This window comes from Tupaia chinensis, unplaced genomic scaffold (assembly GCF_000334495.1).
Source record: "Tupaia chinensis unplaced genomic scaffold, TupChi_1.0 Scaffold000226_1, whole genome shotgun sequence".
Classification (NCBI taxonomy): domain Eukaryota; kingdom Metazoa; phylum Chordata; class Mammalia; order Scandentia; family Tupaiidae; genus Tupaia; species Tupaia belangeri.
The window spans coordinates 3,799,402-3,824,628 of record NW_006159701.1 but is presented as its reverse complement, the minus strand read 5'-3'; the positions used below and the strand labels follow the sequence as shown (position 1 = coordinate 3,824,628).

The following is a 25,227-nucleotide window of genomic DNA, read 5'->3' as shown; positions in this document are numbered from 1 at the left end:
ATGCCCAGCATGAATTTAAGCCACTGGGTCCGGGACTCAAACCGTGGTCAGCTATGGGAGTTCAGCGACATAGCTATCATGCTAACTGCTGGTCCCCAAGTAATCTTTTCAATCTCAGCTTTTTTTTCAGCAGGAACTAACTGCTCGGACTTGAGTTCATGAATACAGGTAGAGCATCTCTGACCCAAGAACCCCAAATCTGAAATGCTCCAAAATCCAAAACTTTTTCTTAAATTCACGATAGGGCTGTCGCTGTAGACCAGTGGTTAAGGGAGTAAGATCCTACATGGCTGAATATCCTACATAGTTTGAATCCTGGCCCTGATAGCTTTAAAAACAAGCCAGGCATGTGTGCATGTGTGCCCAAAGTCCAGATGGAGAAGGGATTGTGGTGTGACTGTGACCCATTTCGGGGGTACCTTTTCCCTGTCTCCCTCTTTCTGTTTCTCCTTGGTGAGCCCACTTGCTTTCTGGCAGTTTAAAATAAAATAAGTTCATGATGGAGGGTGTGCATGCACATTTGACAGAGCAAGAGAAAGTGGACCCTCCCTCCATCAGATCTGATCTCATCACAATTCCCTTCTTCCAATCCTCCAGTCTGTTGGATCTCAGGCCCTCACACGTGTGTATGACGTGTTTCATGCTGACCAGGCCAGGGACTCAAACTGCGGTCACCCTGTGGGATCTAGCTTTTCTCTAGCCGTGCAGTATTGCTGCACCACGAAGCTAGCCCCAATCTAAAATTTTGAGAGTGCTGACATGACACCAGTTGTAGAAAATCCCACACCTGACATTACATGACCGTTCGTACTCCAAACACTACAAGACAAAAATTTTGTGTCAAATTACCTTCAGGCTGGGGCCAGCAGGTGGCATGGTAGTTAAGGTGCTGGATTCCAACATGGCTGACCATGGTTTGAGTCCTGGACCTGGCAGCTTGAAGGTCATGTTGGTTACATGTGCATTAGGGCCCAAAATCCCAAGAAGAGACTGGAGAAGGGATTGTGGCATGGCCGTCTGCCCTGAGGGGTGATTTCTCACTTTCCTTCTATGTCTCTTTCTGTCACGTGCATGCCTTATGGCAAAAACCTGAAAAAAAAAAATTACTTTCAGGCTATGTGTATGAGATGAATGTGAAAGATAAATGAATATCATGTTTAGATTCGGGTCCCATCCCCAAGATCGCTTTTGCACTTTATTTATTTATTTATTTTTAGTGGTTTTTGCCTTAGGGCCCATGTTTTCATCAGAGAGAGATCAGAGGGAGATAGTGAGAGGGAGAGACAGTGATAGAGATAGTGAGAGGGAAAGTGAGGGGGAGTGGCCACAGTGCAATACCTTCTCTTCCATTTCCTCCCTGGATCTTGGGCATGCATGTACGCACACGTGCCCATCACGATTTTCAACCCCCCGTGTCCAGGACTTGAACCTCAGTTGGCCATGTGGGAATCCAGCAACGAAACCACTGTGCCATCTGCTGGCTCCCCAAGATAGCATTTTATGTATATGGAAATATTCCAAAATAATAATAAAAATAAATCTTATATTTGAAATTCTTCTGGTCACGAGCACTTTGGTGAAGGGATGTTCAACCTGTATCAAAGAACATGAAAAAAACCTTTTTGAGTATCTTCACTTAATCTAGAAACTTTTAATTACAGATAATTTAGTTCTAAATATATTGGGTTGTACATCATAGTGTACTTAACAGGAAGTTTTTTTTCTTCTCAAGTTCAAAGTTGTTACAAGACTATTTTTACAATAAATGAAAGGAAATTAGAGGAAAAATCCAGCCATAATCCCACCACTGTAACCCCGCAGCTGTTTTCAGTTTTCTCTTTCCTTTTAGTCTTTGTTCATACAAATTCATGTTTTTAGATGGTTGAACTCATATTGTATATACAGTTTTGCATTGTGCTTTTCCACATATGCATTAGAGCATAAACTTTTCCCTAATACATACATTCTTTTTGATGGTTGAGTCTCCATTTCATCAACTTTATCATAATTTACTCAAACGGTTGTCTGGTAATTTCTAGTCCTTTGTTCTTCTGGGTAAGGCAGTGTTGACTATCTTACTGTTTATGGACTAGTTATAGATTTTTAAAATTTTAACTAAATTAAGTTGATAGTTTCTCTATTGAGTAACTCCTCATTTTATAATATTTTTGGTAATCCACATTTACTGTATAGGTGAGACGGCCTAATGTATTGGTCTCTCGACACATGACCCAACAAAGTAAGGTGAAACCCGGCTCCAATCACGTTTTCCTTGTGGCCAGCTGTTTCTCGCTATTATCCTTTAACATTCTTTAAAGATCTTTTTTTTTTTTTTTGCCTCCCTAGACAATGCCATTCTCACATGGCAAGAGGAATTTCCTTTCTGTGTTTGCTTTGTTACGGATTTCTTTTTCTCTGTGATTCTAGATTTTTTTTTCCCACTTGGGAAGAAGAATATACCCACTAGATTGTTAAAAACTTGGAGTAAAATTTTGCTTTTTAATTTTATTCTTTGAATCACACTTAGAACCTCTCTACTATCAGAGGACACCCTGACTTGGTAATGACTTCAACGGCTTTCCGGAAGAGGCAGGCTGTTCAAATTAACCCTCTGAGTTTCTTAGCCGAAGTCCACTTTCCGTACATGTGTAATTCTATATCCTCTTTGCTTGTGAAGGCCGTAGCCCTGGAGGTTAGTTACTAGTCTCATCTTTCTGGAATTGTAATGGAGAACAGCTTCAGTTCCCTGAAGCTTCTACCTAGCAGAGTCTCAGTAAATATGAGGGGACTTCAAGAAGTTCATGGAAAAATGTAGCAAGTTTATATTGGTGCAAAAGTTGGAAATCTACTAACAATTTTTTCATAATATGCATCTTTCATGAATTTTAATTTTTGCTTATTTATGTATTTATTTAGCTACAGGGTAAGTGTGCTTGCTGCAGAGAGACAGAGAGGGAAAATAAGAAATCACTCCTCAGGAGGGTGGAGGGGTGGCTGTGCCATAATCCCTTCTCCTCCATTCTCCTCTCAGGGTTTTGGGCACACAATCACACAGCCCTGTGTGATTTTCAAGCTGTCGGGTCCAGAATTTGAACTGTGGTCAGTCATGTGAGAGTCCAGTGTCTTAACTACCATGCCACTTGCTGGCCTTGTATTTTTTGGGAAGATTTTAGGGTTCATGTGCTTGCTGGAGAGACAGAGGGACAGAGAAAGTGAGACATCACTCCCCAGGGGGCATGGGCATGTCACAATCCCTTCTCCATTCCCCTCTCAGGATTTTGGGCACACATGCACACATACCCAGCGTGAGTCTCAAGCCTCTGGGTATAGGACTCCAACCATAGTTGGCCTTGTGGGAGTCTAGCAACTTAGCCAATATGCCACCTACCTTTCCAACTGTGTTTGGCCCTGTGGGTCCTAGCTCCCTTAACTACACTAGGCTACAGGGCTGGCCCCATAAATTTTATTTTTTAACTTTCATTTATTCTTCTGAGAGAGACAGAGACAGAGAGAGAGAAGAGAGAGAGAAACAGGTAGTTCCTACAGGGTCTTCATACTTTGATCCATTTCTGGTTGGAGCCAGGCCAGCTGGGACTTCATTTGGAACTCAGGCAGCCTTTACTGAACTAAATTTAACTGTAGATTTTTTTTTTTTTTGAGAGTTTTTTTTTTTTTTGCTATAGGGTGCGTGCACTCGCCAGACAGAGAGCGACAGAGAGATAGAAAGCGAGAAATCACCCCCCAGGAGGGATGGCAACGCCACAATCCCTTCTCCTCCATTCTCCTCTTGGGATCTTGGGCACGCACGCACACGCGCCCAGCGTGAGTTTAAGCCACCGGATCCGGGACTTGAACCACAGTCGACTACTTGGGAGTCCAGCGACATAGCCATTATGCTAACTGCTGGTCCCTAACTGTAGATTTTTAAAAAATATCAATTATTAGTATTAATAATAAACTCTCATGTTATTCTATTTGTCAAAGGATCCAGCTCTCAATGTTGAAACAGAAATAGAAATTCTGAAAAAACTAAATCACGTAAGTATTTCTATATGACTCCTAATTAAATTCATTTATTAAAATATGGAAAGAATGTAAAGCCTTTTAACACATACAGTTAGCGTTAACTTCAGTTTCTTTTTTGTTTGTTTATGTGCTTTTGCCTGAGCGTGCATGTGCTCTCCAGACAGAGAGAGAGAGAGAGAGAGAGAGAGAGAGAGAGAGAGAGACAGGGAGGGGGAGAAAACAATCCCTATGTGGAATGGTCTTGCTGCAATCCTTTCTGCTTCATTTCTCCATCCTGTCAGGATCTGGGCATGTACATACATGTGTATGGCATGTGTTTCAAGCTGCCAGGTCTGGGGCTCAATCTATGGGGTTGGCCATGTGAGATCCAGTGCCTTAACCACCATGCCACCTGCTGTGCCTCCCAAGTCTTTTATCAAGAGATCAGGAATCTTTCTTTAAAGAGAGGAGCTCTCTAATTTTCTAGGATAGGGTTACATCAAACATACTCTTTCGATAAACACTTACGAATTTGCAGAGAATTTTCTCTGATGTCAGAGGATTCTCCAGCCGTAACATTTTTACAGATCTGGTGTCTGGTGCAGTAGAGAATTTAGAACCTTAACAAGGACTTATTTTGTGGCAATTTATGAGGGCACATGAAACCCTTAAGCATTGGTCTTGGGCACTTGAGTGCTTTTTTTTTTTTAATTGCCAGAGAGTACATGCATGAAAGAGGGAAAGCACTCCTCATTGGTGGCATGGTCACAAACCACCATCCTTTCCCCTCCATTTCTTCTTTCCATTAGGATTTTGGGCACTCACACATACATGCCAGGTGTGTTCTTCAAGCTGCTGGCACCCTGGATTCTAACCACAGTCAGCTACGTGGGATCCAGCTTCCAGTGCACACTGCTTTGTGGCCAGCACTACTTGCTATGGGGCCAGCCCCCTTGAGTGCATTTTTACTGGGGGCAAAGAGCAGAGAACTAGTGGCCGAGAGCCTGGCCTTTGGTTGAGATGTGGATCTGCTCAGCTGTCAGACACCGTTCATGGCTGGCTGTCTTCCAGGCCTAGGCAGTGGTAAGCACAGATGGAGTGTCAGTCCATCCCATGTGGCTTCAGTATAGTAGAGACAGATGTGGTTCCTATCCCATTCTTTCCCCCTTTTTGCCCCTCCCTCCCTCGTTCTTTCCCTCTGCTCCTTCCATGAGAGAGAGAACACCCCCAACAGGGTCTTCCTGTCAATCGACCCCAGCCTCAGCCAACATGACCACAGGCATGTCTGTGTGCCTGGTATGCACCGGGAAGGTAACCCTCCCATGTAGCTCTAGTTGTGTTGCTGCTGTGTCACCATTCACTTGGGGAATGATGGTGATCTGAAGTCTTTTCTTTGGATAACCTACATGGGAGGTCTGAGTTAGTAGCCTCTGAGTCGTGGTAGAGAGATTCCGTCAGCTATGACAGCCTTGGCCGGTGAGATGGTGGAGACTAGAGGAGACCGCTCATGCTGGCTCTGAGGACTCCTGCTCCATCTCCTCCCAGCGCCATGTCTACCTATTCCCTGGTGGTACTGGTGCTTTCCATTATGAAGCCAGGCAGGACCAAGCAGTTCTCCTTTCTCCCTCTGATCTGTTCTTCTTTTTCTATGCGTATCTTCTGGTTTTTCCTTTAAAAGGTAATTTTTATCAAGATAGCACATGTGTACAGAGTTTCCATGGGAGTTCGGGTCCAGGACCCCCTCGTGTATACCAATATTAAAGAATGCTGATGTCCTTTATATAAAATGGCGTAGTGTTTGCATATAGCCTATGCCCACTCTCCTGTATGCTATAAGTCTCCTCTAGGTTACTCAATATTGAGTATGCATTTTCGGGTATATAATATGTTCTCCCTGGCCCTCAGTGTTCTTCTCTACACCCTGTATTGACCACAGGTCAAGAATTATCAGTCATAGAAGTACATGTCTCTCTTTTTTTTTTTTTTTTTTTTGAGAGATTTTCACTGTAGGGTGCGTGCGCTCGCCAGACAGACAGAGAGAGACATAGAGACAGAAAGCGAGAAATCACCCCCCAGGGGGGATGGTCACGCCGCAATCCCTTCTCCTCCATTCTCCTCTCGGGATCTTGGGCACGTACGCACACGCGCCCGGCGTGAGTTTTAAGCCACCGGGTCCGGGACACGAACCGCGGTCGACTATGTGGGAATCCAGCGACATAGCCATTACGCTAACTGCTGGTTCCCTACATGTCTCTCTTTAATGCAAAAGTTGTGCTTTAGAATTCTTTTCTTTTTTTTTTTTTTACGAGGTTTTGCCTTAGGGCACATGTGCTCACTGGAGAGAGAGACAGTGGGAGGGAAAATGAGAAATCACCTTCCGGGAGGATGGCCAGTGCCTTCTCCTTCACTCTTCTGGGATCTTGGATATGCACACATATGCACTCGGCATGAGTTTCAAGCCACGAGGTGTAGGACTTGAACTGTGGTCGGCCATGTTGGAGTCCAGTGATATAACCGCTACATCATATGCTGGCCCCTAGAATTCTTATAAAATTAGAATTTCTTTTCTTGAAAAATGGGAGGATCTTATCAAATGTCACACCAGTTGACCTATGGTTCTGGTTGCCTGGAGCTTATTTAATTGACAGCAGAGTTGGGCTCCTCATCTGGCCTTTTTTAAAAGTTTATTTATTTCTTTGATGAAAGGGAGAGAGAGATAGACATCAACCTTTAACAGGGTCTGTATGAGCCAAGATTATTGGCACATGCCTGGATTGTACAGGGAGGCTGCAGGATTTGAACCTGAGACTTTCCAATTGCACACCACCATCTGCTTCATCTTGATTATTCATGCTATTTGTTGGACTCATTCAGGTTCCTTCGACTGTCCTTAAATATGTCTGCTCTGGAAGAGGAAGAGACCCAGCCATTGTTTTTATTTTTGTTTTTTAAAGAATTATTTATTTATTTAATTCCATTTGTTACTGTTTTTTAATTTGACCAGACAGAGACAGAGAGAAAGCCAGGGAAAGCGAAAAAGCAAGCCATCAGGTCTGGGACTTGAACCATAGTCGACCATGTGGGAATCCAGCACCTTGAAACACCACGCCACCTCCTGGCCCCCCAGCCGCCATTCTTAGGTGACATCCTTGCTTACAGATGAACTGGTTTCTGTCAGTGGAGAGGAGCAGAAAGTGTCTTGCCAGTTCTCGCTAGGACTTGACTCCATTCTGTTCTGCCTTTGCCCCTGTTTGAACATCAGAGTGTCCTGAGGCAGGAGGCCAAATGCTTGGTCTGGGCCTCCCTGGCTTTCGGGGCAGTTGTCTCATGTTCTGCTGCTCTGGTGGTTTCCTCTTGGAAAGAGGAGATTCTCACTATTTTTCCTTTCTTCTCCTCTTTTAGCCTTGCATCATCAAGATTAAAAACTTTTTTGATGCAGAAGATTATTACATTGTTTTGGAATTGTAAGTAGTAAACTTTTAAAATTCATGTTTCCATTTAAACACTCATAAGCCACCAAAGAGGCTAATGCAGGGTTGCCTTTTCATCCTTGGGGCTCTCAACATAGAACTATAATGGTGGGCCTCTAGAGCGAGCGAGTGAGTGTACGTTTGTGTGTGTGTCGGAGGGGGAGGAGGTTGTATCAATACTAAAAACCCTCCGGTGTTTCAAAGAAGGCGGGATGGGAGTCCAGGCCCAGTATCTGTAATGAGGCCTGGGTTTGAACTCCATCCTGCAGGTGACTAGTCGACAGCTCACAGTAAGTTGATTTCCCTTTCTGAGTCTCATTTTCTTAGTGTTCAATGGGGATAATAATGAGACCACCCCCCCCTCCCCAGAGGCCTTGGAAGGGTTCAATGCTAAGAGGGATGGGAAGCCTACAGGGCACCTGGCACAGGTCAGTGCGCACTCACAGTTGGATATCGTTACTTGAAATAACCTGCCTGGGTGAGTCTTTCTCCAGCTCACAGGACCAGGTTGTATGATGGCACCTGGGTATCCTTCAGCATCCATAATAGCCTGTCTTCTTTGGTATGATCAAAATAATCTTCTGTCTCATTCCTGGAAGTCTGTCCTGATACCCATTCCTGCATAAACTTACAGTGATTCTAGGGTTAAGTGGAGGCAGGGAATGATTTGCTTCTGACTGACAGACAATGGCTAGGCAGGTCCACTGCTAAGATTATGTGAGAAGTCTTCAGAACGTTCATAGAAAATGCCTGTTGTGGGGACCAGCAGGTGGTGTAATGGTTATGTTGCTGGACTCCTACATGGTCGACCACGGTTTGAGTCCCAGACCTGGTTGCTTAAAACAAACTGGGTGCGTACGTTGTGCTTGCCCAAACTCCCAAGAGGAGAATAGAGGAGAAGAGATTGAAGCGTGACCATCCCGCTGGCGAGTAATTTCTCGTTTTCTGTCTCTCTGGCAAGCGCTTGCACCCTATAGCAAAAATCTCTCTATCAAAAATAAAAAAGCAATGAAAATGCCTATTATGAAAAAGCTATGCATGGATTTCAAAAAGTTTTTTTGCAACAAAATAAATTCATAGTTTAATTTGTTAATTCCATTGTGTATGTGTGTGTGTGTGTGTTTTATTTTTTTGCACCATAGGGTGCATGTGCTCACCAGATAGAGGGGAAGTGCAAAACCACCTCCAGGGGGGATGGCCATGCTTCAGTCTCTTCTCCATTCTCCTCCCAGGATTTTGAGCATGTATGCACATGTGCCTGATTTTCAAACCTCCAGGTCTGTTATTTGAACCACAGTTAGCTTTGTGGAAGTCCAGCACTTTAACTACTATGCCATGTTTCTGGTCCCAATATCACCAACTTTTTTTTAAAAATTATTTAATTTTATTTATTTATCTTAATTTGACCAGACAGGGACAGAAAGAGAGGGAAAGTGGGAAAGCAAGCCACCAGGTCCGGGACTTGAACTGTGGTCTGCCACCCTTAACCACCACGCCACCTGTTCCCCCTGTTTATTATTATTTTAATTCACCGGAGATAGACGGGGTTGGGTGTGGGGGGAGTCACCAACTTTTTAAAGTCCTTTTGTATAGTAAACAACAGCCTTGAGCATAGCAGTAGGAGCCACTGAATGGCCTCTTTAGTGCTTAGGGGAATGTGTGTTTCTGTGAAATAGAAGATTGTTACTTGACTAGATCCAATTAACACAGCTTAGTAATAATGATAAGACAATAATAGCTGATAATTATTATTTTTTTAAAAGAATTACTTATTTATTTCCATTTGTTATTGTTATTTTTTTCTTTATTTGACGAGAGAGAGAAAGGGAAAGTGAGAAAGCAAGCCACCAGGTCTAGGATTTGAACCATGGTTGGCCATGTGGGAATCCAGCACCCTTATCCACCACACCACCTGCTGGCCCCAATAGCTGATAATTATTTTAATAACTTTAAAAAATATTTACTTAATTTAATTTAATTAATTAATTAATTTAAATTAGACGAGAGAAAGGTGGGGGGCAGAAAGCAAGCCACCAGGTTCAGGACTTGAACCAATGTTGGCCATGTGGGAGTGCCCAGCACCTTAACCACCATGCCACCTGCTGTCTCCTTAAATAACTTTTTAAAAAAGAATTATTTTATTTAACTTTATTTATTTTCATTTGACCAGAGAGGGACAGAGTATGAGAGAGAGAGAGAGAGAGAGAAGGAAATTGAGAAAGCTAGTCGCCAGGTTTGGGACTTGAACTGCGGTCAGCCATGTGGGAGTCCCGCCCCTTAACCACCATGCCACCTGCTTGCCCAATACTTATTAAGAACTTACTGTGATCCAAGTACTGCCACAAGCACATAACATGATCGACAGTCTTACAACAGGTGAGTTACTATTGTTAGTCTCACCTTAAAGAAAAGGAATCTGAATAACTTTGCTATATGCTACACTGTGTGTACTTTACTTACATTAATTATCTGTTAATTTTTACAGCCATTGAGGTAGGTGGTATCATCCCCTCCCTTTTTTCTTTTTCTTTTTTTTTTTTTATTAAATTTGTAGTGCACATGAGCTCACCAGAGAGAAAGGGAAAGTGAGAGAAATCATGCTCAAGGGTCTGGGGATGCATGCTGTAATCCCTTCTCCTCCTTTCTCCTCTCTGGATTTTGAGCACACATGCAAATGCAACTAGCGTGTTTTTCAAATTGCAGGATCCAGGACTTGAATCACACAGCTGGCCATGGGGGATCTAGTGCCTTAAACTCCATGCCACCTGCTGGTCCATATCATCCCCATTTTATTTTTTTTAAGAGAGATTTTTGCTATAAGGTGTGTATGTTTGATGGAGGGACAGAGAAAGACAGAGAGATAGAATGTGAGAAATCACCTCCAGGGGGTATGGCCACTCTACCATCCCTTCTCCATTCTCCTCTTAGGATCTTGGGTACGCACGTGCATGCGCCCGGTGAGAGTTTTAAGTTGCTGGGTATGGTACTCAAACCACAGTCTTCTCCATAGGAGTCCAGTGATGTAACCATTACACCATCTGCTGGTCCTCCCCGCCCCGCTTTAAAAAAAAAAAAAGATTTATTTAATTTTATTTATTCATTCATTTGTTTGTTTATTTTTATTGTTATAGGGCATGTGAGCTCGTCAGAGAGAAGCAGATATCAAGGGAAAGTGAGAAAGCAAGTAGCAAGGTGTAGGACTCGAACCATAGTTGTCCATGTGGGTGTCCAGCACCTTTAACCACTATGCCACCTGCTGGTCCATGTTATTTTTTTTTTTTAAGGACCCCAATTGTCTCCAGTGCCCATTGCACATTCCTTCTCTCTTGTTCTTTAGTTTAGAACTGGGACTTCTGATTGTGGATGAGACTTACTATGAATTAGCTCTAAAGGTGGGAGTGGAGAGAGAATAAAATGGCCATGGTTTGCTTGTCTCAGTGAGTATGTCTTGTGTTATTATCTTTCCTCCCGTAAGTTTCCCTGCAGGAATGAACTCGTTTCGCCTCTGTTTCAGGATGGAAGGAGGAGAGCTGTTTGACAGGGTGGTAGGGAATAGACGCCTGAAGGAAGCTACCTGCAAACTCTACTTTTACCAGATGCTCTTGGCTGTGCAGGTAAGAGAAGGCCTCAATTTTCCTGACAGCTTACTTCCTTTCTGAGGAATTATTCCATGAGTTGGGCAGAAATGGAGGGACGGGAGATTCAAACTCAGAAGAGAATCGTGTATTTGTTGTTCTTTTCTTTGGCAATAATATCCGTAAGAGAGGGAAGTCCTGGATCACGAGCACATACGTGACCCATGTACTCAGGGAGATCCTCAGACTTGACCTCAGCACCTTCCCATATGGGTTAGTCTCATAGAATGTTGCATTTTACTGCTGCACCATTGTCTGGCCTTCTCTTTTTAATTTTTTTGGAGAGGTTTTTGCTACAGGGCGCGTGCGCTCGCCAGACAGAGACATAGAGACAGAAAGCGAGAAAGCACCCCCCAGGAGGGATGGTCATGCCGAAATCCCTTCTCCTCCGTTCTCCTCTCGGGATCTTGGGCACGCACGCACACGCGCCCGGCGTGAGTTTTAAGCCACCGGGTCCGGGACGCGAACCGCGGTCGACTACGGGGGAGTCCAGCGACATAGCCATTATGCTAACTGCTGGTTCCCCTGTCTGCCCTTCTCTTATATTAGTTTATTACCTCCCTTATTTTTCTAAGAATATTAAAATATACTGAGTGCAGATCAGAGGGTGTGAAACATTTTTTCTTTCTTTCTTTCTTTCTTTCTTTTTTTTTTTTTTTTGAGAGGTTTTTATTATAGGGCATGTGTATCCAACAGAAAGACAGAGAGAGACAGAGAGACAGAAAGTTAGAAATCACCCTCCAGAGGTGATGGCCATACCGCAATCCCTTCTCCTCCATTCTGTTCTCAGGATCTTGGGCATGCACGCACACGTGCCCGGCGTGAGTTTAAGCCACTGGATTCGGAACTTGAACCACGGTCGACTACATGGGAGTCCAGCGACATAGCCATTATACTAACTGCTGGTCCCGAAACATTTTTGATTTCTAAAGAATCATGACATATGGGATTGGCAGGTGGCATGATGGTTAAAGACACTGGACTCCCACATGGCCGACTGTGGTTTGAGTCCCAGAACTGGTGGTTTACTTTCTCACTTTCCCTCTCTCTCTTTCTCTGATCAAACTGGAAAACAAAAATAATAAAAAAGTTAAAGATAATAATTCCTTAAAAGAAACCCAACATGACATAGTCTATTGATGTTTCCTTATGGATTTGTTTTTTTAATTTGCTATAGAGTGTGTACATTCACCAGAGAGAGACAGAGACAGAGAGATAGGGACAGTGAGAAAGTACCTCCCAGGGATCATGACCATGGTGTAGTCCCTTGTCCTCCATGATCCTCTCAGGATTTTGGGCATGTATGCATATGCGCCCGAAGTATTTTTCGAGCTGCCAGGTCTGGTTCTGTATGAGATCCAGCTACCTCAACCACCAAGCCACCACGTGGCCCACCTTATGTGTTAATTTTTAAAAATATTTATTTAATTCCATTTATTATTATTTTTTAATCTGACCAGAGAGAGACAGAGAGAAAGGGAAAGCAAGAAAACAAGTCATTAGGTCTGGGACTTGAACCACAGTCAGCCATGTAGGAACCCAGCAAGTTTAACCACCACACCACCTGCCGGCCCTATGTGTTCCTTTTTTTTTTTTTTTTTTTTTTTGAGTTTTAGGGCGCGTGCGCTCGCCAGACAGGCAGAGAGAGACATAGAGACAGAAAGTGAGAAATCACCCCCCAGGGGGGATGTCCACGCCGCAATCCCCTCTCCTCCATTCTCCTCTCGGGATCTTGGGCACGCACGCACACGCACCCGGCGTGAGTTTTGAGCCACCAGGTCCGGGACACGAACCGCGGTCGACTACGTGGGAGTCCAGCGACATAGCCATTACGCTAACTGCTGGTTCCCCCATGTGTTCCTTTTTGTATGCTATTTCAGACCACAGAGTTTTCAAAGATTAGGTCAGCCTTTGTGTCAAGGAATCAGTTAGCCCTGAGTATTTAAACAGATAATTTACAAATATTTGATTTACAGAGTCCCTTTAACAATGGTGTTTTTAGTACTGTTATAATCAAAAACATCAGTTTGGTGGGATTTTTGTTTACTTTGGCATGTTCTGAAATTATTTTGTATCCCCTCATTTAACTCCTTAATTGAAATCTACACCTCACATTTCTGCCACATCTAGGGTTATTTATTATCTTGAAAGTAACATGAAATATTTATTCTTCTGAGTTGCCTTTTCAATTTTCTAGTTATTAATGTTCTTGAAAATAGACTGGTAAGCACTAACCCCTTTACTCAGCAGTCTTCTATCATTTGGGGGAATATGGCTGTGCTCCCAGTCCCCCCCAGCTGTGAGATGTGTGTGTTTGTCTTTACTCACATACCTGCTGTCACACCCAAGAGTCATGGCCTCCTTTTTGTGTAGTACCTTCATGAAAATGGCATTATACATCGGGACTTAAAGCCAGAGAATGTTCTACTGTCATCTCAGAAAGAGGACTGTCTGATAAAGGTAAGAAATTTATGTTCTAGGGACCTGCAGATGGGGTAATGGTTACATCGCCAGACTCCCACGTAGTTGACCGTGGGTTGAGTCCCGGACCCGGCAACTTAAAAACTCATCCCTGGCACATATGCGTGCATGCCCAAGATCCCGAGAGGAGACTGAAGGAGAAGGGATTGTGGCATGACCATCCCCCCTAGGGGTTGATTTCTCGCTTTCTGTCTCTCTCTGTCTCTCTGGTGAACGTACACACCCTACAGGAAAAATCTCTGTCTTAAAAAAAAAAAACCAAACAGAAAATTATGTTTTGGATGGGGCTGCTTCAGTAGATTTCTGTACAAAAAGTCTATTTCAATTCCTCAAGTGAAAAGTGGGAGTATAAAAAGGTTGAAAATCTGAAGCCAGCAAGTGGCATGGTGGTTAAGGCAGTGGACTCTCACATGGCCAACCGTGGTTTGAGCCCTGGACCTGGTGGCTTACTTTCTCCCCCCGCCTCCCCTCTGGTGAGCATACATACCCTGTAGCAAATAAAAATATATATAATAACAATAATTATGAATAAAGTTGGACAACTAATTCTTTTAAAAAAAGATTGAGAATCTGACTTTTCTGCTCTAGGAAAGGTGTTATTTCTAGGAAGGGTGTTATTGCTCCACCCGGATGTAAATGAATATTTATTGAACTCCACCCTTTACAAGCCCATTCGTGGTCAGAGAGAAAGAAAAGGGATCTGGAATGAATGAGTGAATCATATAACCTATTCTTCCTTGGCTCTCAGGCCTGACTTCCTTTTTGAATCTCCTGATAGGAGGGGCCAGTAGGTGGAATGGCAGTTAAGGTGCTAGACTCAAACATGGTCAACTGTGGTTCAAGTCCTGGACTTGGCAACTTGCTTTCTCACTTTCCCTTTCTCTTTCTTCGGTCAAAATAAAAATAATAGCAGTTAAAATTGAGGAAGTCATTCTTTAAAAAAAAAAAAAAGAATTTCCTAATAGGGTTGAAAAAGAATAAAAGCAGGTTAAGGTGCCAGATTCTCACATGGCCAACTGCGGTTTAAATCCTGGACCTGGTGAGTTGAAAATCACAACTAATAGATAAATAGATAGATAGATAGATAGATAGATAGATAGATAGATAGATAGATAAAATTTCAAAACAAAAACAGGGTTGGCTCCATGGCCTAGTGGTTAAGGGAGCTAAATCCCACATGGCAAACCATGTAGTTTGAGTCCCAGACCTGGCAGCTTGTAAAAGATTCTGTGTGTGCATGTGTGTGTTTGTCTAAAATCCCAACAGGATAGAGAAATGGAGGAGAAGGGACTGCAGTGTGACCTTTTCCCATTAGGAGGTTACTTTCTCTCTCTGTCTCTCTGGCAGGCACGCATACTCTCTGGCAAATGAAAAATAAACAAGCAAAAACAGACCATATGTCACCTAGACTGTCCTTTAAAACCAGAAGGTGGGCACCAAAAGTGTTTTTTCCCAAGCTTTCCACAGGTATTCCCTGGTGCGGCCAAGTTTGAGAACCTGGGGTCTAAGAAGAACCATGTGTAACAAATTAGAATTTTAAGAGTGTCTGTTGTAAGGGTTATAGTTTTCTTAAAATTACAGACAACATAGGTAAGTTAGAAAACCTGAGTCTTAAGGTTTCTAGGTTTAGGAATTTTAAGCAAAACTAAATACTTGAATTGTTTTTAAAATTATTTTTATTTATTTATTAGTGATTTTTGCTGTAGGGTGCATGTGCTTACAGGAGAGAGAGGGAGAGACAGACTGAGTCAGAGAGACAGAAAGTGCGAAATCATGCCCTAGGGGGATGGCTACACTACAATTCCTTCTCCTCCGTTCTCCTCTTGGGACTTTGGGGGCATGCGTGCGTGCACAGGCGTCCACCATGAGTTACAAGCCTTGGGATTCAAGTTGTAGTCAGCCATGTGGAAGTCCCTTAACCACCGTACTACCCGGTGGCCCTAAATATTTTAGCCTGTAAAGACACAGATTTGTAGACTCTAGATTAATGCCAATGTGAACTGTATGAGAAATTGATTTATACTGCATATTTTTTAGGACTGGTAGACTACATTATTCATTTGTTTGTTTATTTACTTTTTTTTCTTTTATTTTTTTCTGTGTGTGTGGAGAGAGGTCTTTGCTATAGGGCTCATGTGCTTGCCAGAAAGACAGAGAGAGACAGAAAGTGAGAAACCATCCCCCAGGGGGGATGACCATACCATAATCCCTCCTCCTCCATTCTCCTCTTGGTATCTTGGGCATGCACACACACGTACCCAGTGTTAGTTTAAGCCACTGGGTCCAGGACTCAAACACGGTTAACTATGTGGGAGCCCAGCAACGTAATCATTATGTTATCTGCTGGTCCCAATTTACTTTTTTTTTTAGAGATATATTTTTGTTATAGGGCATGTGGGCTTGCCCAGAGAGACAGAAAGTGAGAAATGAACTCCCAAGGAGAATGGCCTCATTGTAATCCCTTTCCTCTCCATTCCCCTCCTAGAATTTTGGACATGCATGCATAACCACCTGGCGTGAGTTTTAAGCTGCTTAGTTGGGGACTTGAACCATAGTCGGCCATGTGGGAGTTCAGCACCTTAACCACTACGCCACTCACTAGCACCCATTTATTTATTTTTAATACCAATGGGTGTGTATGTGTGCTGGAGACAGAGAGAGCACCTCGCAATGAGGCCTGTTCACGCTGCAATCCTATTTCCTCATTTCTTTTTCTTGTCAGGATCCTAGGCATGTGCATGCATGTGTGTGGTATGTTTTTTAAGGCACTGGGCCAAGACTTGAACCCTGATTGGCCATGTGGGATCCAGCTCCCTCCTCCCTGCATTTAAACACTGCTCTATGCTTCTGGCCCCGTTAATCTTTTTATTTTATGGCTTCATTACAAATGATTTTCTTTTGTCCTTAATTTTAGATTACTGATTTTGGACAGTCTAAGATTTTGGGGGAGACCTCTCTCATGAGAACTTTATGTGGCACCCCCACCTACCTGGCTCCTGAGGTCCTTATTTCTGTTGGTACTGCTGGGTATAACCGTGCTGTGGACTGCTGGAGTTTAGGCGTTATTCTTTTCATCTGGTAAGAAAAGTTTTCATTGCTTCACAGTTTGGTTGTAGGTGAACAGATGAAATCTTAAATGTATTCGATAGAGAATTTGTATTTAAGTTAGGTCAGTTAGGGGGCTCTCAATGTAATGAATAATCTGATTTTTTCATTATGCTGAAAACGAAATCTGTATATAATCTGTATATTTGAATGCCACTAGATAATGATTTCTTTTCCTTTTTCTCTCTACCAATATTAAGCCTTAGTGGGTATCCACCCTTCTCTGAGCATAAGACTCAAGTGTCACTGAAGGATCAGATCACCAGTGGAAAATACAACTTCATTCCCGAAGTCTGGGCAGAGGTCTCAGAGAAGGGTATGGATATGAAAGGGTCAAGAATCTGTGGTTTGTAAAATATGTGCGTTCTATGCTGGGGGTTTCTTTTCAAATTCTGTGATTGTTTTCTCCTGTCTATTCTGTTCATTTTGCTCCATTTGAGAGGAATTTACTTAGAGTCTGGATGAGCTCATGTCTGGGTTTGCTCCTTCCTAGCTCTGTGAGTTTAGGAAAGTTATAAAACCTCTCTGGGCCTCTGTTTTCTCTGTCAAGGGGGCTTCAATAATCCTTACCTTAAAGAGTTTTTGTGAGGGTTAAGTGTAATGTACACAAATGCCTGTTACCTTTTTAAGAGTGCCAAGTAATAAGTAACTTTTTAGTTAAAGAGCTTCCTCTGAGTAAGCATGTGAAGCCTGTGTAATAAAAGCCAAATGTCATTAGTTATCTTCTATTTTATTACACAGTGCTACTTTGTAATTCCCTGAAGAAAAAGTAGAAGATTGAAATAAAATGTCAAACAGTGTAACAGAGACATTGCTACATGTTTGAATATTTACTGAATAATGTTGCAGTATACTAGCTAGTTTGCAAGTTGTTACTTAATGAAGTAGTCAGGCTTTATATCTGAAAAGCCTGCAGTTTGAGGGAGCCTCTGACTGAGAAACTCTGATGGTCAATCTGTGGGTCTTGAGATCACTAAGCATCCTAAGTGTCTTAGATCAGAATGGAAATTCAGCTTTTATTTGGGGGGGCGGGGAGTGGGGAGAGACATTTTTGCTGTAGGGTGCGTGCACTCACCAGAAAGACAAGAGGGAAACAGAGAGATAGAAAGTGAGAAATCACCCCCCAGGGGGTATGGCCACACCATAATCCCTTTTCCTCCATTCTCCTCTCAGGATCCTGGGCATGCATACACACGCACCTTGGGTGAGTTTAAGCCGCCTGGTCCAGGACTTGAACTGTGGTCCACTGCATGGGAGTCCAGTGACTTAGCCATTGTGCCAACCGCTGTTCCTGGAAATTCAGCTTTAATTAGTTTGCGATTGAGTCCAGCAACTAGAGACAGAAAAGGGAGCTAAGAGTCTATGATGTCCCAGCAGGGAGAGACTGGTGGTGTTCTTAGCGTCCTGAGTGCTGCGAGAGAGGAAGATTAGGGGACCCTGCCCACTCTGCATGCTGACTTCCGGATCGTCTCAGCTCTTCTCCTCCTTCTGCGTGGTGGCCTGTAATTCTGGCATACTCAAATAGTGCTGCTTCAATGCAGTTGTCCTTCCTCTGTGATCTGCCTATTATCTCTTTGTTTTAGCTCTAGACCTGGTCAAGAAGTTGTTGGTAGTGGATCCAAAGGAGCGTTTAACAACAGAAGAAGCCTTAAAACACCCATGGCTTCAGGTAGGTGTGGGGCAGTGCCTACCAGCATAAAATACCCTGGAAGCCCTGAACCGCCTGAGAGAGATGAGGAACAGATTGGAAAAATGACATTTGGTTTTGGTGAACCTGTTCAATGTAACTGTTCAGATGAAGCTTTGTGTGTACGGGGTGTGTGTGTTAGGGGGCTCTTGGAGAGACAAGCGTACTTTATGGTCTGTTCTGATTCTCCTTGGCTGCACAGAGTCTGCAGTTACACTGTGTTTCTTTGAAAGGTTGTTCCTGCTCCACTGTCCAAGTCTCCCGCCTTTCTTCCATGGCAGGGTGGGCTTTTATTCCTGTCGTCTTCTACCTTAGATCAGGGAAACTAGGGGAGCAGAGAGGAGGGCAGTCTCCCTGGGAAGGATCCAGGCATTTCCCAAGCCTAAGCGATCTCCCACTTCCTGTTCGTGGTAAGCATGCCATCAGTGTGCCTTTCGGGTCTGCATGGCCTCCGTGTTCCTGCTGGGGGTTGTGGCTGCCATTAGATTATGTACTCATTTTGGGACCAGCAGTTAGCGTAATGGCTATGTCGCTGAACTCCCAGGTAGTTGACCGCTGTTTGAGTCCCAGACCCAGTGGCTTAAACTCATGCCGGGTGCGTGTGTGTGTATGCCCAAGATCCCGAGAGGAGAATGGAGGAGAAGGGATTGCGGCGTGGCCATGTCCCCTGGGGGGTGATTTCTCGTTTTCTTTCTGTCTCTCTGGCAAGCGCATGTGCCCTGTAGCAAAAAACAAAAGCAAAAAAACTCTCAAAAAAAACCCCCAAAAGATTATGTACTCGTTTCATGGGGCACTGCCAGAGTCGGAAGTGTTTGAGTCTCGGTGGGGCTCGTCTTTGGTGTTGGAATTAACTACCGCCTGGTGCACGTTTTCTGATGGAGGTCTCATCTTCTAGCCAGTGTAGCTCCATTCAGCACAGCCATGCCTCTCTTCACTAGTTCTCCTTTGGTCTGTCTGTTTCCTGTGGGGATGGGGCACTAACCAGATAGTTTGAGCAAGAGGCTGATCTCCAGGCCACTTACTGGTCTAGGAACTCTAGCCAATCCAGCCTTCGCTCTGTACTTCTCTGACTCTGGGGAACCAGTCCCTGTTCTCTCTTTGAACCCTTCCCATCCAACAGTTTTGCTCAGGTTGAGAACAATAAATCCTTAAAAAAAAAAAAAAAAAAAGGCAGATATATGTGTTTTGGATGTTGCCTTGGGAACAACCATCCCCTCGCTCCTCAGGAAGGTGATTTAGCATTCACTAGACCACACAGATTTGCAACAGCAGGACCCTGGAGAGAAGGAGTTTGGAAACAAGGGTGCCTTTGCATGTGGGGATTTAATTTTGATGAAAAAGAGAAACATGCTTCTTGGCTCTTTTCATGCGTCCTAATAGGGAAACTCTTAGGGTCTAAGAGTTAGTCTTGGGGAAAAAACAAAGTGGAGTTGGCCAGTTAGGCCTGGGAGTAGAGTCCGCATCTGCCTGAACTTTACGAGCAAGCGGTGCCTATTTTTCTTGTACTTTTTGTCTCAGGAGAAAACTGTTCGGAACAACCAAGGAAAAGGTGGAGCTCAGCCCGCCACAGGGGTCTTATCTGAGTACTCCTTTGTCCACGTTTTGTTCTTGCAGCAAAGGACGGAGCGGACTTCGAATGGGGACTAAGGCACTAAGTGCCCATTGGAAACATCTGTTAGTGATAGCTTCGTTTTTATTTTGGGGAAGTTCAGTGTTTTTGAAGAAACCAAATGGTTTTGTGGGTCTGGCCTTGGACGGAGTGTTGGGAATGCGAGTTCTGGTCTCTGTTTTGGTATTAACAGAGTATCCTCTTTGGGAAGCATCCCTTATGGCCACTTCTCCCTCACGTTTATTGCCTGAAGTAGAGGACTCCTTCCTTTCTGCCTTCGGGGATATTACAATGTAGTGGTTTTGAACAGACTGTGGGCATCTCAGAGGAGGGGTACATTTACAGGAAAACATTCCCATTGCTTTCTGTCTCTCTATCTCTGTCTGTGTGGCGAGCACACATGCCCTGTAGCAAAAACCTCTCCAAAAACAAACAAACAAACAAAAAAACCCACACACACAAGCACTTGTGTGTGTGCCCAACATCCCAAGAAGAGACTGGAGGGATTGCCACATGGCCATCCCTCCCCAGGGAGTGATTTCTCACTTTCTCTCTCTTTCTGTCTCTGTCTCTGTCTCTCTCTGACAAGCACACATACCCTTTAGCAAATTTAATAAAAAAATAAATAAAACGTAGGTCTGAACAGATCTGTGGTTATTCTGCGTGGCCTCACTGAAGCGCGGCCACCTGGAGGGCATTCTGTCTTGTGTTCATTTGTTTGTGCGTTCATTCCTTCAGAGCCCGAGTAATGAGCTCATGTGTGAAGTACTGTCAGGCACCACGGATGCCAAGAGGAATAAGTCAAGCCCTTGCCTCGGGGAGCTGGCCGTCTGGGGCAGGGCCAGCCCTGTCCACAGTCATTACAGAGCAGTGCAGTACATGTGGTAATGAGGGATACAGAAATGGTTGTGACTCAGGAGGAGGCAGAGCCGCCGCCTGTAGGGCTTTGGGTACCCACACGTTCACACAGCCTGAAGAGTGTCTTCAGGCTTAGTGGCCTGGCATTGACATGGGGCGGATAAGCAGATCAGTATTTTTTTGAGAGGTTTCTGTTATAGGGCACATGTGCTTTCTGGAAAGACAGAGACAGAAAGCAAGAAATTACCCCCCTTGGGGGATTATTTTGCCGCAGTCCCTTCTCCATTCTCTTCTCAGGATCTTGGGCACACATGCACATGTGCCCAGTGTGAGTTTAAGCTGCTGGGTACAGGACTCAAACCACAGTCGACTACGTGGGAGTCCCACAACATAACCATGATGCCATCTGCTGGTCCCGAGCAGATCAATATTTTTAAACATTTACTGAATCTCTGTCTTTCTCTCTTTTTCAGTTTGCTTATAGTGTGTATAAGCTCACTGGAGAGAGACAGAGAGAAAGTGAGAAATCACCCCCTCATGCGGGGTGGCTAAGCCATAATCCCTTTTTCATTCTCTTCTCGGGATCTGGGATGCGCGTGTGCCTGGTGTGTTTTTCAGGCTGCGTGGTCCAGGATTCGATTTGTGCAGTTGGCTTCATGGGATCCTGCTGCCTTAATGACCATGCCCATGGGTGGCCTGAACCTTGGACCTTTTCTTGTGGGCCCAGTGATATGGAGTATTGTATTACCTCTGCTGTACCAGACTTGGGGGTGATTCTTGGTGCACAGACTGGTTGACTTTGTCCGTTTCCCCCTTTTTAGGGCTCTTTAGCTCTGTCCTTCTGGGAGCTTTCTTTCCCTCCGAATATACTGACATGTTTTGCATTTCTTTGCAGGATGAGGACATGAAGAGCAAGTTTCAGGATCTGCTGTCTGAGGAAAATAAATCAGCAGCTCTCCCCCCGGTCCCAGTCCAGGTAATTCCTATCAATGGTCATTAAAGGCAGTGTCAGGCCAGCCAGCAGTGTGGTGGTTCAGGCGCCTGGATCCCACCTGGCCAGCAGCCTGGTTAAGCAGACCTGGTGGCTTGAAAAACACCCTGGGTGTGTGGGCACGTGTGTCCTAAATCCTGTCAAGAGAATGGAGGAGCAGGGATCACAGTGTGGCCATTCCACCTGGGGGGTGCTTGCTTTCTTTCCCTTTGTCCCTGGTGAGTACACATGCCCTAGAGCAAAAGCCTAACCAGACAAAACAAAAGAAAGTAGTCTGGGTTTAGAGAGCTGAGGAACAATTGCTTAACACTTTTTAAGTACAATGTAGATACTTCGTTTCAACTTGGTTTGCTTCCGCACCCATAAATTTAATCCTGCCGGGTGTGTTTAATGTGTTAGACAAGCACAGCTAGGGCTTGACATCCAGAATAGACTTAAATTTAAATTCGTTGAAAATTTAAAATGTGGGCAAGCAGTTGATGATTTCTTGATTACCATCTTATTTTCCTATAAGGACTCTCTTGTTTGTTTTTAATTTGTGAGAAGGTGTTTGCGCTTGTGCGTCACAGGGAGAGGGACAGAGGGAGAAAGCACCCTTCAGTGGGACATGACCACCCTCAATCCCTTCTCCTCCATTTCTCTCTGTTGGGATTTGGGGCACACATGCACTGCATTCAGAATGTGTTTCCAGCTGTTGGGCCTGGGATTCGAACTGCACAGTGGCCCATGTGGAATCTGGCTCTCTTAACTGCCATATGAAGGGCCTGGCCCTTGGTATTAGATAGTATTTCTTCATTCCTGTCCTGCTTTCTTTGGTTGAATGAGATTTCTCCCTTTCTGACTCCTCCCTCCCAATCTTATAAATGGGAAAACAACTACGGTACAAAATAAATGAATAAATAAAGTCTTCCCACCAAAGCACAAGACTTGGGGCTCCAAGTAAGAGGTATTACAGTACCTTTAAACTCAGTAGTCTAGCAGGAGTTGATCAAGAAGAGGTTTGCTGTGCTGCTTAGGTTTAATATATTTATCAAGTGGTCAGAAGCCACAAGGGAGAGAAATGTGAATTAGTAAACCCGTCCCTGTCCTCAAGGATGATTGTTAGGATTCAGTTGTCAAGAGGCTGGTCAGTAATTCTTGGTACTAGAAATTTCACTCGAGAGACCAGCAGGTGGCATAATGGTGACATTGCTGGGCTCCCATGGGATCCACCGTGGTTGGAGCCCCAGACCCGGTGGCTTGAAAACACTCACTGGGAACGTATGCCTGAGAAGAGAATGGAGAAGGGATTAGGCGTGGCCTAGGGGGGATTTCTCGCTTTCTGTCTCTCTCTGTAACTCTGGTGAGTGCATGCGCCACATAGAAAAAAAATCTCTCTTAAAAAAAAGGAAAGAAATTTCACTTGAGATATCCCCAATTTACAGGAGGCATGTTGGGGATAGAAGCCAGTGATTTCTCCTTTTTTCCTTTGTTTTCAGCCTTCCACTAGTCAGAAGCGCCCCCTTGAAGGGGAAGCAGAGGATGCCGAGGCCACGAAGCGCCCTGCTGTGTGTGCTGCTGTGTCGTGAACCCTGCGGTTGGAATGTGAAAGAAATGTATCTTCTTTAACTCTACTGTCATCTTTTTTCTTTACCTCAGGTTTTTATAGTTTATATTTTAATTATGTGGGAATAATTGTCTTTCTACAATCATTGATACATGATTAAAAGTCTGATGGAACCTGAGTTTCGTGCTTATGCTTGATGGACAGCTCTTTAGTTGAATCTTCCTCCTCCCCTTTTATTTTATTTTGATTTTTTTTAAAGAATAACTTACTTAATTTATTATTATTGTTTTAAATTTTGCTATAGGACATATGCACTCACCAGAGAGAGAGAGGGAAAGTGAAAATGTTAGCTGCCAGGTCTGGAATTTGAACCACGATTGGCCACGTGGGAGTCCATCGCCTTAACCATCATGCCATCTACTGGCCCCATCCCCTTTTATTTTATTTTTAAAAAATTACTTATTGGGACCAGCAGGTGGCGTGGTGGTTAAGGTGCTGGACACTCCCACATGGCTGACCACGGTTCAAGTCCTGGATCTGGTAGCTTGCTTTCTCACTTTCTCTTTGTCTCTCTCTCTCTCTCTGGTCAAATTAAAATAAATGGATGAATAAATTAAATTAAATTAAATAAATCTTTAAAAAAAATTACTTATTTAAGGGCCAGCAAGTGGTGTGGTGGTTAAGGACATTGGATTCCCACATGGCCAACTGTGGTTCGAGTCCTGGACCTGGCGGCTTGCTTTCTCTTTCTCTCTCTCTCACTGTCCCTCTCTGGTCAAATTAAAATAAATAAATAAGTTAAATAAAATAATTTAAAATTTTATTTAAAATTTATTTAATCTTTTATTATTATTATTATTTTAAATTTTCTATAGGGAACATGTGTCTACTAGAGAAGGACAGAGAGAAAGTGAGAGAGAGAAAGTGAGAAAACAAGTGACCAGGTCTGGGACTTAAACTGCAGTTGGCCATGTGGGGATCCAGCACCTTAACCTCCACCCCATCCGCTGGCTCCCCCTTTTATTTTAAATGTTAGAAGCAGTTTGCCTTTCATCTGGAGACACTTCTTGGCCATTGTTATCTGGCAGGTTTCTCAGGATTCACCTTGGTTTTAGCCTTTGAGAGCTGAATACAAATTCCTATTTCTTTTTAATCCTTTTTAAAAAAAGTTTATTTCTTTCTTTTATGACAGAGACAGAGGGGCATCCCACCATGATCCACCCCCAGTTTCCACCAGCTGAAATCATGGGCCCACACACCCTGAGCGCTCAGGAAGGTCCTAAGACTCAAACTTAGGACTTTTCCCTTGTGGGTTCAGCTGCACTACCTGCGTGCCATGACCAGGCACCCTGAATATAATTCTGAAGGCTGAGAGTTGCAGGGAGGAGGCCAGTCAGTGACACATTGGTAGAATGCAATGTTTTTCAAGACAACCCACATGGAACCTTCTAGGTTCCCAATCAAAGACCTCCCTGCATGCACTGGTCATGTGCATGCCCATGCTCGGGGGCTGGCTGACGCTGGCATGGTGAATGGTATCCAGACCCTGTTGAGGTGCTGCCTCTGTTTTTCTATTTGTCTTTTGCTCATGGAATAAATAAGTAAACTTTAAAAAGTTGTAGGGGAAGGGGCCCAGAAAGGTTACACTGGAGTTTGCAGTGGCTGGCTGGGTGCTGAAGTTCTCATGAGATGGCAGGTACCTTAGGCCAGTTTTAAATTTGTATCTACTCTCAGAAAGATACAGGCCCACAGTCTGAAAGCTTACGGCTAGACAAGTTGTGAAATGCAGGTGTTCCAGTTCTAGGAAAGCAATCGGACACATCTAGTATGTGTTATCTGT

The 25,227-nt window shown here is 43.9% G+C and overlaps 1 protein-coding gene across 1 annotated transcript in view; it reads left to right on the top strand.

Moving 5' to 3' along the window:
• The window catches only part of CHEK2 (checkpoint kinase 2), a 50,451-nt gene extending 26,886 nt beyond the window's left edge, over positions 1-23,565 (top strand). The window contains 9 exon segments of the mRNA XM_027771593.1: positions 3,985-4,038; positions 7,408-7,469; positions 10,990-11,089; positions 13,484-13,570; positions 16,506-16,669; positions 16,897-17,012; positions 18,280-18,365; positions 21,746-21,826; positions 23,320-23,565. Coding sequence (XP_027627394.1) covers positions 3,985-4,038; positions 7,408-7,469; positions 10,990-11,089; positions 13,484-13,570; positions 16,506-16,669; positions 16,897-17,012; positions 18,280-18,365; positions 21,746-21,826; positions 23,320-23,409 — 840 coding nt within the window. The 3' untranslated portion in view covers positions 23,410-23,565.
• The last annotated feature ends 1,662 nt before the right edge of the window (positions 23,566-25,227 follow it).